Source organism: Pyxicephalus adspersus, chromosome 10, assembly GCF_032062135.1.
Source record: "Pyxicephalus adspersus chromosome 10, UCB_Pads_2.0, whole genome shotgun sequence".
NCBI lineage: Eukaryota > Metazoa > Chordata > Amphibia > Anura > Pyxicephalidae > Pyxicephalus > Pyxicephalus adspersus.
The window spans coordinates 19,474,580-19,494,293 of NC_092867.1; the positions used below are offsets into that span (position 1 = coordinate 19,474,580).

General features: G+C 37.3%; 1 protein-coding gene across 2 annotated transcripts in view; it reads right to left on the reverse strand.

The window, feature by feature from the left end:
- Positions 1 to 6,405: 6,405 nt before the first annotated feature.
- The window catches only part of NT5C2 (5'-nucleotidase, cytosolic II), a 50,167-nt gene continuing 36,858 nt past the window's right edge, over positions 6,406 to 19,714 (reverse strand). For both annotated transcript variants that reach the window (XM_072423753.1, XM_072423754.1), the window contains exons 16-19: positions 16,476 to 16,527; positions 14,973 to 15,033; positions 13,691 to 13,867; positions 6,406 to 12,805 (exon numbers count right to left, since the gene is read on the reverse strand). In XM_072423753.1, coding sequence (XP_072279854.1) covers positions 12,527 to 12,805; positions 13,691 to 13,867; positions 14,973 to 15,033; positions 16,476 to 16,527 — 569 coding nt within the window. In that variant the 3' untranslated portion in view covers positions 6,406 to 12,526. The remainder of the gene's footprint in view (positions 12,806 to 13,690; positions 13,868 to 14,972; positions 15,034 to 16,475; positions 16,528 to 19,714) is intronic.

Sequence of the window (19,714 nt, forward strand, 5' to 3'; positions counted from 1 at the left end):
GATTAAAGGAAAAATGTGTTGTTAAGATTGGCAGTGAGGTAGCGGTGTGGTTATCACTTCCTCTCACCCCAAACAATTGGCGGTGAGACGTTATGCAGCTGCCCATAGGGAATGATTGGGTACTGCCCACTGTAAATATTTTATATGCTGGTTCTTTAAGAACTAGCCCAGCAGTGCAGGTGGCAGGTAAGGACCCGCCGGTTCCACCACCAGTCTAAACAGTCCATAAAGCAGGTTGGCTGCTATAGAAAACCTTTTTTGCTTCAGTTTATTAGTATTAGTTGTACTGCTGTATCAATATAAATTACAATGCATGATGACATAAGTCTGCCCACCAGACTGGTACCAGGTAAGATCTCTAACCACCACAGCCTACACATAAGTTATACTAAGGTGTAAAATCCATGCTAATGGATATCTATGGGTTGACATCTTCTGAAAATGCTAGTTTCCAGTCTGTAATGTTAATCCAGCGGTTTAAGGTATATATAAAGCCAATCACTAAATGCAGTTTTAACTGTTATGTTGATAAATATTTAAATCTCATTATTTAACATTCCTAAATCAGCAGCTATCATTATAATACCTGGTCTTAAAATTCATTGATCAGGCATTTCCAGTTTATAGGTTGCCAACACTCCAGTGTTATGCTCCAGTGTTAGCACATGGGTATGTACTATATAGCCGCTGTTTCAATACACATCCAGCAGGTATGGTCCACCCTTGTCATCATCAGAGATCATGGGATGACCATGGGAAAATGCTATATACAGCCTAGATTACATGTATGTAGATGGGAAGTGCAATCAGCACAGAGATAAACCAAAGATGAAAGAAAAGTAATTTATTGTTTTAGAAATGGTAGTTGTCAAACAAAATGCCGTTCAATTAGGATTAACATCCTGCAGCTGAATCACAAAGTTCAAAGATTGGTATCCTACTTTGATCTGATCTACAACTTGGAAGTATTTTAGCTACTTAATAAGCATACCAGCCAGGCTGCAGATATTTTAGTACCTTTTAGGATAGTTTCTGCATATTGAAACCAGGCTCGGTGTATTGATATCCAGCCGCATGGAATAATTCAAAGATGATACAAGATTGCTCCAGGTTTTATAATGGCTCTGCCAAGAAAACTAATCGCAAATGTAGGGGATTACATGATGTGCTCCCAAGCTGACAGCTTTTCTACATAGAAAGTTTATATCTGAAGCAACCAATCTGAAATAATTAAATTATTTATTTTGGTCACTATCAGGCTATTTTATTTTCTTGTTCCACCAGAGTATTGATGGCTTTTGATCTATTTATTATCAGTGTAAATAATAAAAAAACCTCCATGAGAACAGTTTATAAACACAATATCATTATTAGAGTTTGTATGTTCTTCCCTTGTTTGCATTGGTTTCTTCCAGACACTCCGGTTTCCCTCTGCATCCCAAAAACATGCAGGTAGGTGAATTGGCTTACCTCCAGAAGTAGCCTTAGGATGCGGTAATGACTTATGACTGAGGTAGGGACATGAGTATATTATCAATCATAAACTCTTCAATTTATTTAAAGCTCTGTGTACTTTTTTTAAGTTCATGCATTCTCCTAAATAAAAAAAAAAAGTTTTAAGCTACACATGTGCCTTTGAAAGAATTGATATAACTTGGAAGTGTCTTAGTTTGCAGCTAGGAGAAGAGCAGTGGTATTAAACCATGCAAGACATGAAATCATAAATTATGACCACATTAGAAATGCAGACTTTTTGATTAGCTGTTTTTTTTTTTAAATTATGGAAATAGTGAGCGACCATAATTTGATGACTTAAATGTATGCTGGAGACTAAAGATATTTTTTGTATTTTTTTACCTGCAAATGAAATGTGTAAAAATATTAATTTAATGTACTTAGAATTGCATGAATGATTCAAATATGTGCTATAGTATATTGATTATAATTCTATTAATTTCAGAATCCTTTTTTAAAAAAATGCATTTTAAAGAACAAATTAAGGTTTAAGCATATTCACCTGCAATATTATAATTTTTTATTTTAATATCATTTTTTTGGTTGGATTCATAATCACTTTTCTTTTATTGTCCCCTACAAAAAGTAATTTTCAAATTCTGTAATCATTCAATCAGTTATTTTGCTCTGACATACTTTATTGTTAGATTTGTTGTAGTACAATGTACAATATACAAGTCTGTGTTGTATATACGGTACATTTTTATAATTGTATAATTTTTATAGCATGTTATCCAAATGAAGAATTCAATTTTTCAGATTGTGCTGTAGGTTTACAATATATTCTATTTATTTTGTATCATTTGTATATGTTGTGATTTCATTGTGTTTTTTGTTTTATTCTTTTTAGATAAACATTCATTGATATCCTTTTTGTGTTATTTTTTTCTGTTTTTTACATTTTTATTTCATTTTTTTTTTATTTTGTCAGTTCACATAATAGGTATTTATTAATATATAATTCTATTTTTACACTTATTAAAGTATGGGGCAATTTATTGTTTGTACGGACATAGAATGAAATGTCTGTTGAAAGAAGAAAGCCAAAGTTTCAATGTAGAGCTTCATCCAATTTTCAATAAAACAAACAAGAGTTATTTACATACAAGATATCAATATTTGTTCCTGTATAAAATAATTTTACTGAATGCTATCCTAAGGCAAAAATACTGTAGTGGGCAGCACACCCATACCACAGTGCACCACAAAACACATAATTTGCATTGTGGGGTTCAGCATCAGAAAAAGAACACAGTACAGGTAGTCCCCGGGTACATATGTGATAGGGACTGTAGGTTTGTTAAGTTGAATTTGTATGTAAGTCAGAACAGGTACATTATTTTAATAAATACAATAAGGACAGATGTTTGTCTCAACATAATATAAGTCAGCATGGTGTCAGTTATTGTATGAAATCCTCACTCCTGAGTGATTCACAAACAAAGCAAAAAAAAAAAACTTCATGGAGCCTAGAAGGCATTCTTTAACTTTAACTGGAGCAAGCTGTGCTTTGATATGCAAAAAGAATCAACTGCAGAGTTTGTCTTGGTCAATAAAGAGTTACAACCAAAAGACTTTCTGCAAGCCATGCAAACTGCCCTCTCCCCCAATCAAGCATCCGTCCTGCACACTAGCGAGCAGGGAAGACCCATTTGTATCTAGAAGTCGTCCGTATGTCATGTTTTTAGCTTGGTTGTGCTGCATTGGCAGCATGATACAACACTGTGTTGCCGCAATACAACGCACCACGTTACAAGGTGAATGAGCCCTTGCACTATGAGTTCGGCTTTGCAACCATTATATCATGTTTTCTTCATTTTTCTCCTCCCACTAGAATGATGAACATCATGTACATACAGCACTGTTCTGCTCTATGGAGAGGGGAGGGGGAGAGCGACGGAGTGGCACCCTGCTGTGCGCTCTCCCCCTTCCCTTTCATTAGGATCAGTCGACGTTCATCGTCCGTGGATCCGCCAGGACGGTCGTTCAGACGATGGATGACGCCGACTGTACACACGCCAGATTTTCGCCCGATATCTGGCCGATGCCGATTATCGGGCGATAAAAATCTGACGTGTGTATGCAGCTTTAAAGCAATCCTTCCAGATGGTTGGTTGGGACCTTGCTTGATAAAATTTATCAATTTATTTAATGACAGCTTTGTAACATTTAAATGTTAAATGTGTGGCAAAGCAATACTAAGAAGTCAATATTCTACTGATTGGCAAAATTATTTAAGGTATGGAAAATAAATGACTTATCATAGGTTTGAACTTGCACCCATCAACAATATTCAGATTCATTAGTGTTCAATTTAACCACCAGGCTACTGTGCAAGTGGAAGCCTAGATGTCTCTGTTTGATTATAAACTTCCATTGAGACTCTGCGCCATCCCCACCCCCCCCCCCCCCCCCCCCCCCCCCAACCATCAGTTTATATTCAAGTACCAAAGAATGAGTCTGCTTTCTAGTGAGGCCACCATAGCTCACAGGTTAAGTACTCTAACGGCCGCAGTAGCCATGGGAGACTTTCTGACAGACATGGGTTCAAATCCACATGTCGGCCTTCACTTGTGAAGGAGCCACCACTCGCAGGTTAAGCACTCTGAAGACCAGTGTAGTCATGGGAGACTTCCTGAAAACGTGGGGATCTGATCCTTGCGTTGGCTCCTTGTGACCTTGGACAAGTCACTTTATCACGCTATGTCCCAGCCTACCCTCCTTAGATTATAGGGACCCTATACACCAGTGTCTTGCTGCCTATGTCAGTTGAAATGAGAATACTCAATATATATATATATATAAGAACAGCCACCCCATCCAAGGGTGGCTGTTTATAACAGTTCTTAATTAAAACATTCTTATTTAAGTGCCGCCAAAAGCATTCTAGTACTACTTGTTTCAAGCACCACTTCACTATGGATGGCACATCTGCTAAGGATCGAACCAGTGACCTTCACAAGAGGACTTTACTTGTTAAGCCACAACCTTAACCACCATACCAATTCGTTGACTGATGCGTAAATTTCTCTATCGATTTTTGAGGTTAAAATCAGGTTGTGACCTCAAACCGTCTCAAATAATAAAATGTTCCTTTCTACTATCAATCAGCCAAGGAGCTACCATAGAGGTTAACTAACCTGCCTTACAGGAACCTGTTCTATTAGACAGCGGTTTGAATCCGGGTGAGGGCCCTACACTTACTTATGTACAATCAATCATTTGCCTTACTAACAAACAAAGCTTTCCTATAATTTGTATTGGTATCATGTACATTATGTTTGTTGTCCATGTTGCACCCAAAAAACTTTTATGCAAAATTACCCTCAGTCGTTTCACCCCAAAATGAAAAAGCCAAGCCGATGAATCTGAAAGCTGTTTGTTGAGTTTTGAGCTGTAAGTTTGGATTCTGGATCAGATACCTTGAAACACTGAACTTTTCAGAGGACCCCAATGAATGAAGCGACTGTAGAGGTTTAGTATTCTGATTTAAAGGAAGACTTCCTGATAGTTGAAGGCTTTATTTCTGTTATTTCAGCCAATTTATTCAATGACAGTTTTCCTTTTTTATTTAAAAGGTTGCAACATACTAAATTACTGCCATTTACATAACGCTCACATGATGCTTTAATTCTTTGTTATGTTGTAATTACATAGTTATTTATTTAGGTGCAGTTTACACTTGCACTCATTGATCTACAAGGATATCCCAAATTCTGAACAGTTGAGGCTTTCTCCGTTAGTCCTGGCTGTTGACGCTTGTTGACACTCAGAAAACCAATGAATGATAACATTGACGATTTCAATACTCAGATCGCCGTGCGCTTCTAAAAATGTCTGTTTTTTTTACATTTGTTGCTTTTCATGCTTTCACCCTGAGTAACAGTCACCTTCATTATTCATCTTCAGTCAGTTTTTTTTACCACTACTGAGGTATATCAACACGTTAAAGAAGCATTGGTGGAAATTGGAGAAGCGGGAGATGTGTATGAACTGCAGGAAGGCCTGACATTAATGGAGGACAAAAATATTACTTTAGGTCCAATTTAGTTTTGCACTTCTGCCTTACCCTATTATATTTTTCAGGTGAACTGTCTCCTACTATGCCCTTTATGAAACTTTTACCACCTGGGAAGTTTGCAGATTGAGTACAAAGATGATTTTGGTAACAAATTTCAACTTGCAGCAGCTATTTTCTTAAATATACCGTGTCATCAGACCATCCAATTCAACAACAAGGTTAACAAGATTTTATTAGCATTTATTTTTTAATGCATGGTATTACTTGTAACACCCTTCCTTTTGTGGACACCCAAATATCCCAAGACTGCTGCTGGGCACTGCCATCTTGGATGTGATGTTAGCAGCCCCAGCAGACTCAGAGCTGTCACTCGGGGTATCCAACTCAAGTCCATGAGGGTCAGGATTATACAGTTTATAATATCTCTTTATTTTTGCAGTAAATTTAATGAGGTATAACTATTTATATGAAAAACTTGGCCTATATGGGGCCCATGAGGACTAGAATTAGGCACCTGCAATCTATAGTATTCTCCTTCGTTCCTCCCATAGGTTATAAAGGAAAATAAGGGAAATGAGGAGATATCCTCCAATATCCAATAAATAATCATTATAGAGCTGAAAAACCTGCAAACACTTAAAATACTTGAGATACCTTCACATGAAAGTTTTTAAGTTGATGACAAAGTCTATTTATTAAAAGTGAATTTTTTTATTTAAAATACTTGTCTGGGAGAAAATTTTAGGGAACAGGCAAACCATATTGCATTTCTGTACAGCAGACATAACACTATTCAAAATGTCTGATATAAAACTGTGCACAATGGAGAAACACACACATAGGAAAAAAAGGAGAGATAAGAAAAAACATAACTGCTTAAAATTTATTGATTATACAGTATAGTGAAATTTACAAACCAGTAAAGAAATGAACTCTTTTCAAAACAGAAAACTTAAAGGAAAAATGAAAGCATTGTTCTAATAAGCGGAGTCTCCACAAGAAGCATGCTTGCAGCTACAGTGTGGGGAGATTATTGTCCAGCGTCCTGCAGAAAAATGGATGATTCATTTGGGTATTGTCAAACACAGGAAGAAAATGCAGTGTACATATTACAGCATTCAGCAGTTTTGTGCAAATTTCAGATTAAGTAAAACTTTTTTTTAAACTATGACCAAAACATCAACTAGCAAAGTAAAAGAAAAACCCACCAGTAAGTACACAGTGGACATGACTCTGCATCCCCACTACTATATGAAAATTAAAATCATCAAAATAAAATCACATTGCAGATTTAGCAAATTTACATTGAAGAGGAGACTATGGTTAGATCCGGGACGGTTCTGGCACACACAACAGCAATATGGATCATCTTGGACAAGCTGTAAAGATCGGCTTTGCTTGGAGGGTCGCAACGTATGCGGCTATATGACCACATTACAGATGAATATAATACAACCCGAGTAAATATGTCAGCTACATAAGGCAGTTGTTTATTAGACACTAAGGGTATATTTATATTTGTAGTCAACATTTACCCAAGACGCATACAACTTTGTAATGGAAGTGTAAATCAGAGTTGTTCTCCTTCTTTACATGTTATCCTTCCATTGGATTAGGTCCAGAATGACTTAATCCATCTTTGTACTTGTCCAGCAAATTTAACACTCAGCTAATTGATTATTAGGAGACATCAATGATACAATACCCCATTTATACCATTATTTTAAAATACCCCAATGTGTACTATAAAAATTAAATCTTACAAACCTGCATGAGAGATATATCTAGTAATGAAATACAATCACTGCATACACCTCAACTTCCTATCCCAGGTTCTACAAGATCCTCACATATGCAAGACCTCTGTTTGGATGTTTTTTCTTTATGGCTGTCCAATCACCTGTGGCTTTAGGATCCAACTTGGGCCAAAACTTTTTGGGGGGGGGGGTTAGACAGAAAGGGTTGGAAACACTGTTTGTTCCATCTGTGTGTCCATTTGTAGGATTTCTACTAATTTCCTGCCTGCAGAACAAGAAGTGAAGGGGAATAACCCCCCTTATAGGGACACAAGTAGCAGAAAACATAATATATAGTAGAGAAAGAAAGGCTTAAAGTCTGCGCCCCCTCTAAGGAGATTTACCTTCATTTCCTGTTCCGGTAACACAAAGAAAAGAAGGAAAAGAAATGTATTAATAATGTAAAAAGGCTTCGGCAGGAGTTGGGTTATAAGAAAGGCCAGCAGCTGCCATTTACCAGTTTAAATCTAAATTAATTTGGAGGTTGTCAGGACAAATAGGTTGTGAAGATCAATTACTGATTCCGGATAATATTCAAATCAATATATATGGGGTGTATGGGTTACTATGGGCTATCTTAGTTCTGTAAGTCCTCCTCACAGTCCCAACTTGTAGCACAGGACAACGATGGGAAACCACAAATTACGGTTGGGATTATCTTTGTGCGTCAGGTTAGGAATCCCAGATGATTCTAACCAAATATTATTACTATACTGCTCAGGTCTTGCCTAGATCATCTATTTTTTGTACCAATCAAAATGATTAAATAATCAAAAGATCACAGTGTGAATGAATAAGTCAAAGCTAAACAACTGCAACATTTGAGTACATACGTGTAATTGGATCTTGCAAACAAAGAAGTGTAAAGTAATACATCAATCCACAGTGCATAGTTAAATATTGCAATAAATGCACCAGAAAAACAAGAAAAACATTTCCATTTATTGAAAAAAAAAAATGGAGTTCCAGATTTGTTTTCAAACTCTCCTCTTGGGTGATTTGGGCCTCCATTATTCAGTTGTATTTTTCTTAAATGTATTGAAAAGAGAATCGTTGACCTCTGGCCTGCACAGATCTGCCGTTCAACCAAAGGCCATATATTAAACCATATAATATAAAAAAGGAAATTATTAATTAAAATAAAGTTAACTAGAGCAAAACATAGCATATACCTGAACCCTTTATATGGCAGAAGATAAAGAATGTCCCTAAAAAAAGGGTTTGGTGTGTATATAAAGTGTAAGTCCACCGCTAAGTTTACAGTTAAGTTTTGGGTGGTTGCTAGTTGTACATCCACCAGTTTCTCTTGTGTGTTGAGTGACAAGATCAAAGCATCACAAGAGTTCCCAGATCAAGCTATGGGCAAATGACTGAAACTCACCTCTGCCAATGTGCACAGAATGCAATAGGGAGAACCCTCCAGCAAGGAGAACTTGTCACTAAGAAGGAAATGCAACAGACTACTGGGAGATTGTACTCCCTGGTTTTTATACCCAGAGCTGCAACAGGGTGGATATAATCTTTAGAAAAAGAAACTACAAACTGCAAAAAGGAAACCAAATGACATTATTTGCAATCATAACATTTTTTTCTTGAAACAAAAAGCTAAAATACACTGTATTGGTCACTTTCAAAACACAAAATAATGCATCAAACAAGGATAAATATGATATCAGTCAGAAATGTCACCCTTGGTAAAACAGATATAGCGGCAGAGCATACTACTTTGAAGTCTATAAAACACGCAGAATAACTACAAAATAAAACAAAAACCTTAATGAATATAATGTAAAGTTTAAAAGGAAAGATTAACATATACATTCACTGAAGGGCATAGAGCGAGGAATATGAATATGGAAGGTTAGAGAATAAGATGTGCCAACATACTCAGGTGGTCTTTGTACATTGTATAAATGTATTGATTCTACAACTACTGACATGAGTACCTACCATTCTGAAGTAGTACTATATGAGGATCCTCTACAATATACTAAATACTGCACATAGATATCAGTGAGAGGACCCCTCTCATGTAATAGCCTCGGCTAGCACCAGAAGTACCAGCAAGCTCTGCAAGCTTTAGGTTGGGATTTTTACTTTTAAAAACAATGTAGAGCCATTCACTGCCTTACACTGCCATCATTACATTATGTAAGTCTGTAAATGGGTAAAAACAAAAGTTCTGCAACGACTTCCTCTGTAAAATATTCAGAAGATTTGGACTGTGTTGCAAATATGCTCAGTAAAGGGCTGCTAAAGATAAAAACCTAAATTCTATCATGTAGTAAGAAAGAAGTAATATCACAGTTACCTATTATGCACTTCATATAATCCAACAAGAGCAGATCACAGAGATATTCTACACTCTTACATGTATGTATGTATATACCGGTCTATATTGTGCAAAGACTATGACAAGTGCAGTCACTTTTTAAAGGTCCAGTTATCATAAATACAGGGTCATTTACACAGATATCATCTGTTGTTAATAAGATTCACAAATACATATCTATGTATGTATCTATTTTTGTAATTATTCATTTATAGTCAGGTTTTTACTGCTTGTCCTTCATCACAAGTCTGATCAATAAAGGACAAATCTGATCAATAAAGGAAAATACTAAACCGAGATGTGCAGTGAAGATTCCTATTTTCTATGATTGTATGGTAGCACCATACACCAATTGATTACAGCACCATGATGTAATTGTGGGAATGCCCGTAAGGGGCACAACATATGCAACACAACTTTGTCAAGGATGCCCATGTGCTGTCCATGTTTCCACTAAGGGGATTGCCCTTCACTTCTTGTCCACTGCCAGGTATGGCAATGAGCTAACTTCCCATGTCTTGTCAGTTCATTCTCCATACATTTTATAAGAACGTTGAGCAGAGGGCTGGCAGTCCACTGGATCCCAATATGTAAAATATGCCGGTCAGAAAAGATTAACACGTTCTTTTCAGGGTGATGTCCTGGGCATCGGTGGGACAGAAAGTGAAGGGAAATCATCTGATGTGAAGAAAGCATTAGAAATCCTTTAGCACTTCTATGACCCAGGTACTAATGATTGGAGAGGAAGGGGGTTGTCAATGATGGGGGAAGGACATATCAACCTAAAAAAGAAGCAAATAAATTATGCCATCACATGCTATGTAATACTAAATATCATCAAGTCCTTACAGCAAACTTTTCCTATTCAGGGCAAGGCAACAGATTTGTTCTGTATACCTTTTACATACATATTTGTGAATCTTATAAGCAGTTCTTTGTATGAGGCAAGCTGTATGGTAGGTGTATTGGTCCTTTATTTCACAATTCTAATTTAGCTTATTGGCAGGTGAAGTGTTTAGGATGCATAGCGGTTACCTGTTACTGACCTGCCATCTACCTCATTAGTATTTCTTGAGTATCTAAACGTCGGCACTAGCAGAATAAAATGACAACCCTGTGTGTACCACCAAAATCAGAGGATAGATGTAGACATATGTAGATCCCCAGCCTGCAATATACATAACCTGCCTGCCCTTCTGTCATGGAGGGAATGAACACGCAATAAATGAGTATTATCACATACATGACAAACACAAATCTGAAACATTGTGCTGTCCCATGTTGTGCTCTTCTAGTTAGAATACTTTCTAACAACACTCTGTATGTATTGGTGAACAGGAAAGAAAGCACTAGCTAGAACAGTATTGTCAAGTCTTACAGTATTTCCAGAGCAATACAAAGCAAAGCAAATCGATAGCAATAGTCTATGAGGCCACAACGGATCACCTATTAAACAGAGGTTTTTGTATATAAAAAAAGAAACAAAAATTCACAGCAAAATACACATTGCAACACTATGCAAGCATGAAAAATGCAAAATGCAGTGGTGGCAGCCAAGTATGTAGATTATTAATTCAGCAGAAATTGGTGGAATAATGGTAAAAAGCAGTGTGACAGAGTGGCCAGAAAGTCACTTTTTACCAGTCTGCTATCAACTGGTAAAGAGGAAATCTGACTGGTCACTATTGTTTACTATAAAAGGTTTATTTATTTCTGTAGATCCTGCATGCAAATGCTTATTCTTCAGAGGCCAGCCCCATACAAAAAACCTACCTTACAACCATTGCTTCTGACCATTGTGCCCAACTGGAAAATCTGGAAAGAAAATTTGGGAAACTGAAGGCCAAATCGGCTGCACTATGCCAGAACATCTTCGTTTGAGATCTGGGATCCTCAGTTTTCTTAGAATTTCATCAAGGCATCAAGCTTGCCATAGGCAGAAGCAGTGATGTAAGTGATATTTATATATATATATATATATATATATATATATATATATATATATATATATATATAAAATATATTATTATTTTTTGTTATTTTGTAATGCGATGTGATGTTTTGTACATGGGGGCTAGGGCACTAAGAAGTAAGACTAACTTGCATTTTGATGCGAGGTACTATTTAAATAGGTTCTTTCATGAAATATAAATGAGCTGACCACAGCAGCAGACTTAGTATGACAAGTTGCAAAGCAAATACTATACTTAAAATCTGGAAAGCACTGCAAAAGAGCATAGGCTGCCCTTGGCAATTTTTGGCAGGATATTAAATTCAATGTCCACAAGGGTAAGCTTATTTCACTATTTCCAGACCACAGGAACATAGCAAATCCTCAATGTCTCCAAATAGACATCACATAGGACAAACAATAACTGGTACCTGAGCTGGAACACATCAAGTGCTCCCCTGCCAGTACTATATAATTCACTAACCACAGCATCAAAGAGAAGGTGCTACTTCGTAATATACAAAACCTATGAGCTCAAAGGAGCTGTGTGCCTCGTAATCTGTCAGCTCTGCAGACAACATACTGCGGGATGGTTTTGGAAATATAAAAACTACAATAGAAAACAGAATGTAGTAAATACTGTGCCACATCTCTCACAGAAGAGGTCCAAGGAACCCTCTGACAGAAATGTACGACCTGGAGAAACAGTGTGCAAATGCCAACTCGCATTCAGAACTTTGGACAGGGAAAAACAAAAAGGAAATAAAATCCAGAGAAAAAAATTAACATTTTTTTCTCTGTGTGTGAATGGAAAATTCTCTCATGGGAGGAAATGTTTCCTTGTAGAATATTGCAGTGACTTGTGGTGATACTAATAAATCCTATTAAAGATTTGCTTGGCTTGCAGCACTCTACTCTTCTTCTTCTTCTTCTTCTTCCTCCTCCTCCTCCTCCTCTTCTTCTTCCTCCTCCTCCTCCTCATCATCATCTTCATCGTGGCAGTGTGTAATTTCCTGTGGGGCCTGCGGGAAGAGATTGGGAGGTTTGATCTCGCTGATGGAGCGGACTAAATGGTGTCGCTTGAAGTCAGAGTCTTTGTAGTCCAGGGAACTGCGGTTCCTTGTTGCCAATGGGGATTCAGATTCATTAATATCGACATGAATATGCTCCACGGTAGATTCATGGGGCATCTAGGAATAAACATGAATTGAAAGATGTACTTTACCATTTACTGAAAGAACTGCCTTTGTAGCAACCAAACAACATACAACTTTTAAATATTATATATGTGTAGGAGGTCAGAACAGCTTTTTTGTTTCCACATAAATCAATAGAAACACAAAAGCAGCTTGATGCAGTTACTACAGTTTAGGAAGTCAAATGCAGGTCTCATGTACCTTTTAATAAACTGTTAATGATCTCTGAAGAGTCTCTGCACAAATGCAAGAAAACACCCGAAAGCAAGTAGCAAAAAAAAAAAAAAAAATAGCTTGGAGGTAATTGGCTGCTATGGGTAGTAGGACCAATTTTTTATACACCTGAATGTATGGGGAAATGTATAAAACAGCCTCTTTAAATGTTCTTATATACCTTGCATGTCCATTCAGTAAATACTAAATACGGCCTTGAGGTCTGTATAGTTTTAAATTGTTTGTAAAGAAAAAGGGGAGTCTCATCCCTGAAATAAATCCAACTGGTATGATCAATAATCCACACAATGTTTTCTGGTTGGAATATTTACATCCTAATTTTACAAGCAACCCTACTTACGTGTTTGTGACAATATTAGAAATTATATACCAGAAACTGACTAAAACATCCTTCTGTAAAAGAATAGTTGCATGTCGATTCATCTTATCTTAAAAATTGGTCTATATTTACAAAATTCCTTTTTTACAGTCCTGATTAGGGTCTTGCATAAATTGCTGTATAAAGCTGCATCAAAAAACAAATTCCAGAAATTAAAATGAAAAAAGTAACTATTCTTGAAACCTAGAGCAACTAAGCTAGTCTTTACATTCTTTCATAGTACACCGTAAATATAAAAAAAAGTCTTTAGGGGTTTCACGGCTTACCAGGACGTGTGCTGCTCTGAAGAGGTAGCTGAATGGGTAATACAAAAGATTGATGAAGGAGGCCGCATAGAGGTCTGCATATCTCATCACCTGACTGGCAAACAAAGTCTGGCGGGAGCCGCTGCGGAATAGGCTTCCCATCATCCCGTAGCACATGTCCATGTCATGAGTGACTTTCTGTATGAAACATAAGAGAAATGATTTTACTTAAACAATGTTTTGTCATTGTCTGTCACATATAGCAAAACACTAACTTAACTGTGTATTTAGTAACAATAAAAAAACATAATTAGATGCCACATATGCCTTGTGTTATAAGGTATTGGAACAGTATGTGTATGTGACAGTACTGCTACTGTCCAGATGTCTAGGATATACAATTGTCAGTGTAAAAATAAAGAATTGTAGAAAGGCTGTCCTAATGATATAACAGAGTATTTACCCATGCAAGGCTAGAGTATAACATTGGCAAACTATTGAATCATAATCTGCAAAAAATGTTCAGCCATTTTATTTGAAGCAGCACTCAAGTAGGATTAAGGGGGGAAAAAATTAAATCTTACTTTTGGCACTCAGCAAAAAAGGTGGTGGACTCTTGATGAGGCACCTCATGCACATGTGTTTCTGTAATCCTAAGCAAGGTTAAAGTTCCTCTGGGTGACATGAAAACATGTCCTGCACAATATAAAGATTTTAACCCTCACCCTGCACTTATCTACAACAGCCTAGATGGGGTCATCTTCTTACCAATACACTGATATAGCTCTCCAGGTATAAGCCTGTCCACTATTCAAAGATGGAGTTATAATGCAAAGCACAATAAAAGTGTAAGTCCACCCAAACCTAAGTAACCAACCAGCTGACAGCGTTCTAAACACCGCTGGGCCCAGTTCTGGCCTGCACTCTGCCATCACATGCAACCAATGGAAATCTTTACCGCCTGCCGCCACGGAAGAATTCGGCCAGAACTGCAAAACTCCCTTTCTTAGCATGTGATCTGAGTGAAGCTGTCTGGATATAGGAGATAGGAAGACAGCTGGTGGTTGAAATTGTGGACGGACTTGCACTAAAAGGCTCAGAGGCATTAGATGCGCATTAGATGTTTCTGTATGAAACATAAGACAAATGATTTTACTTAAACAACGTTTTGTCATTGTCTGTCACATATAGCAAAACACTAACTTAACTGTGTATTTAGTAACAATAAAAAACATAATTAGATGCCACATATGCCTTGTGTTATAAGGTATTGGAACAGTATGTGATAAAATGAGTGTAATACCTTAATTCGCCTCTGGATGGAGCTGATGTCAGGCCTTTCATTACTGCTACTGTCCAGATGTCTAGGATATACAATTGTCAGTGTAAAAATAAAGAATTGTAGAAAGGATGTCCTAATGATATAACAGAGTATTTACCCATGCAAGGCTAGAGTATAACATTGGCAAACTATTGAATCATAATCTGCAAAAAATGTTCAGCCTAAAACCTTTTTTTCATTTTTGGGTAGAGTTAGAAGGACAGCTTCTGTTGCTGTGTCTGCCATGATTTCTCCTCACTTCCTATCTAAGTAGCTGAACTAAAAGAAGATAATGAGAAATCTTACACTGCATTAATCCAAGTAGCAATGAATATCTGCAACAATATTTTTAGTAGCCAATAATTTAGTCTTTTCCATTGGAATGGGCACATCAAACTCCCATTTCTGATTGTCTATACATTTAGTCCCCAGGTTAAGGGCCCAGAAAAAGGACAGGGCTTCCCTGCTCCCTCGTGTGCAGGACAGAGGCTTGGAGGGGGGGGTCTGGAGAAGAAATCTTTTTCTAAAAACAGCTGAGACTGAGCTCTTCTGCAAGCTCTTGTAACTATTTAGCGACCAAGACAAACTCTGCAGTTGTTTCTTTTTGCATATCAAAGTACAGCTTACTCCAGAAGTTAATGAATGCCTTGGGCTCCATAAAGTTTTTTTTTGTTTTTTGCTTTGTTTGTAAATAACTCACAGTGAGAATTTTTTACTGTAACCGACGCCATGCTGACTAATATTATGTACCTGTTCCGACTTACATTCAAATTCAACTCAAGAACAAACCTATAGTCACTATCTCTATTTAACCTGGGGACTACCTGTATATGTGATACAGTCTCCTGTTAACTCTCCAAGAACTCTCCCTAGCAGTAATAGAAGCCATTGAATGATATTCCTCCTCTTTCAATCTCCAGATTGCCACCCTAGTACAGATGGAATTCACAGCCTCCTCAATCCACCTGGAACTTTCCCTCTCCTCCTCTTTACACTCAGGTAAGTTGATTTTAGTACTCCAGGTAGTATCTGATATATGGTCATAGTGTGAAAATACATTTATAAATCAACATAGATCTAAATTTTTATTAGGCAATCAAAACATTCAAAAATAAAATGTCAGCTTCAGTTTGCCTGCCATGTTTTTTGTCAATTATTCCTTCTGTGCTGGTGTGGTGTGTGTGCTCTAAACAGAGGAGGAATAACAGAGAATGGCTGCAACTACTACTGGTGACTGCCTAGAGGGCTACTAACTGGATGGCTGTAATATAAGGTATACAGAAATGTGCTTGCTGATTCAAAAGAACATTTATGTCCTTGAAAGTCCAGCTGCTAGAAACAAATTTGAAGGTAGTCAAGTTGTTTGGGCCTGCTTTACTATTTTATATGCAGTGTGGGAAGTGAAGGAACTTGTAGGTTTTCCACCACCTGCAGCTAAAAAAGTAAGGAGAGTCACAGGACCTCAAAGAATTGTATATTACTTACTTGTACAGTTCTGCCAAAAAGATATCCAAGCTCTGGAGTTCTTCAAAAAGTGCTACATTAAATAAAATAACAGCAGTATATGAAGTACTTAAACATTGGTGGTCAAAAAAAAAACAAAATAAACAACACAAACTGGTATCTATTTTAGGCAAACACTTTATAACAGAAATAGAAAGCAGAATGCAAAGACACCAAAGCCAGAAACTTCTAGACATGGGGGTGACAATTAAGACACTCAGACCAGAAACACTATGAAAGGAGACAAACTGCCCGAAGTATAAGAAGCACAATCTAAATCTGACCCATCTCACTACCACAAGGTCTTTTGCCAAGCTGAAGGACCCTATGGCAGCTGAGTGTCAACAATAAATGGCATTGTGCAAGCTTGCCCGAATCTTAGCATGCCGCCCACAAAATGAAGACTTAGTGAGGACATAAAGCTGTGCCATGGGACACTCGGGACGTAGGTATGGGGGTAAGATGCCAGGAAACAGCCAGAACAGGAAGGACACAAAGCAAAGTAGGAACGACCTGGGGATGGATTTGGAGAACTAAGAAGCAAGAAGAAATACACCATATGTGTGCGTGTTTAAATATACATTGGAAAAAGATACATTTTATTTGAAGCAGCACTCAAGTAGGATTAAGGGGGGAAAAAATTAAATCTTACTTTTGGCACTCAGCAAAAAAGGTGGTGGACTCTTGATGAGGCACCTCATGCACATGTGTTTCTGTAATCCTAAGCAGGGTTAAAGTTCCTCTGGGTGACATGAAAACATGTCCTGCACAATATAAAGATTTTAACCCTCACCCTGCACTTATCTACAACAGCCTAGATGGGGTCATCTTCTTACCAATACACTGATATATTTCTCCAGGTATAAGCCTGTCCACTATTCAAAGATGGAGTTATAATGCAAAGCACAATAAAAGTGTAAGTCCACCCAAACCTAAGTAACCAACCAGCTGACAGCGTTCTAAACACCGCTGGGCCCAGTTCTGGCCTGCACTCTGCCATCACATGCAACCAATGGAAATCTTTACCGCCTGCCGCCACGGAAGAATTCGGCCAGAACTGCAAAACTCCCCTTCTTAGCATGTGATCTGAGTGAAGCTGTCTGGATATAGGAGATAGGAAGACAGCTGGTGGTTGAAATTGTGGACGGACTTGCACTAAAAGGCTCAGAGGCATTAGATGCGCAATTAGTCAATGGTTAACACTCAGTAAAAGATACAAGCTTTTGATTTCATTCCTCCTAATGCAGAAGTAGACTTGATTTATCGAGCATACAAAATTTTATCAATTATGTTTTGCTACAAGGAAGAGCGTCATAAGTGCTGATAATAAAAGCAGCTTTGCAAAGCCAGTTTCTCATCTTGCATATCAGTGTTCTCTCCAGCCCCTTTCAGCTGGGTGCACCACCGGCACTTTTCAGGAACCACCCGGCTTTTTTTCAGGTAGTCACTGATGAGTTTGGTTACAATACAGTGGTCAACACCCACCTACAATTTCTACCCACCCAGCTTGAAAATTTTCTGGGTTGAACACTGCATATAACTCGCTCTACAACATGACAACCAAGTCAAAGAACAACTGTATCCATCAAAGGCACAAAGATGCTTCTAACACTGCTTGTCAATGTTCAAGGCAGATGCAGAAATAAATCTGTACCATACAGCTTGACCTGGTAATAGAGTATAGATTGTTGGAAATTGTGTTTTTTCTATTTTGATTTAGGTAATGATGGATATTTATGGCGGAGAACTTTCTGTATTAAAAATAGTTAGTAATAACAATACCATCATTACTATGGCATACTTTTCTCTACATGTGCAAATCCATTAAGTTTTAAATTTGTGTTCTATGTAATGTTAAGGAAACATTGCAAATAGCAACCAATACAAGAGTATTTCAATACAAAATTTCTATATTTCAATATTTCTTAAGTTTGGATAGAACAAGGGATGGTTAACAACCCAGTTTATTAGCCATCTCTGTCTGTTTGATGAGATTTCCCTTTACTTCCTGTTCCATAACCACAAGAAGAGAGAAGAAAATCCTCTCCTATGACCTATCTACTCATCTATTTTCATGCAGCAATTCTGGGTGGTCTGTGCCTATGCATTCCATATAGGTCACTGATCTGGAACATGTAGATTTCTCATTCTACATCAGTGGCTGTAGTTCCAGGTCAGTGACACATACAAGGTAGGAGTGAAGGATCAGGGTACTACACCTGGGGCCTAGTTTATTAAAGCTCTTCAAGGCTGGAGAGGATACACTTTAATTGGTGAAGACAAACCTGGAATGGATCTAGTCCAAGTTTGAAAACATTTGCTAACAAATAGCAAATGACTTTTAAGAAATCCATTCCAGGTTTGCTGGATCACCCAGCTTCACCAATGAAAGTGTATTGTCTCCAGCCTTGGAGAGCTTTATTAAATCAGTACCAAATTCTGTCTGTACCAAATTTTTCTCCTACAGCCCTATTCATTATAGCAATGCAAAGACATTAACCTACAGCAACCAGTTGAATCCCGGTTTACTGAGATTAAACTAACAGTAAAATATAAATTCTGAGTCATGAGTATGGATTACTGAAATTTGCTTTCTGCCATGTTAATACTTAGAAATATTACAACCAGACACCTTCATTACTTGATAAAAGCTTGTATCAACATACCAAGGAAAGTCATTGACAATTTTCTGTAATATGACTCCATCATTGATCATATAAATGGTCAGTCCATCTAAAACTTATAGCTGATTAACTCTAGGCACATTCACCCAAGGAGTTTTCACATCTATCAGAAACTGTCCCTTCAACACCTACTTGTGGAGTTTTACTCCTCCTGTTAAATAATGGCTCTGACATGGAAGTCTCCCTCCATACAGAGTAAGACTTTCTTCTTAGAGCCACATTAGGTGAGTGGACCCAGGATCTCATATGTAAAACCTTGGAATCAGCCCAGAATACATATATGGAAAATGTGGATGATTAAACTAGATGGCATCTGCTAAACATGAAGTATCTGTATTAGGTGGACTGACCTTTTAATACAAATCAGTTTTAACTATATCCATTTGTTTTAACAAATACCTGTCTGGAAATAAACAAATATACAAACAGCTGTTTTTTAACAATTTACATTACATCTGCCAGTTCACTACAGACAAATATGGTTGTTATCTATCAAATAAAATTAAAAAAAGTATTAAACTGTCATTTTGTTAGCAG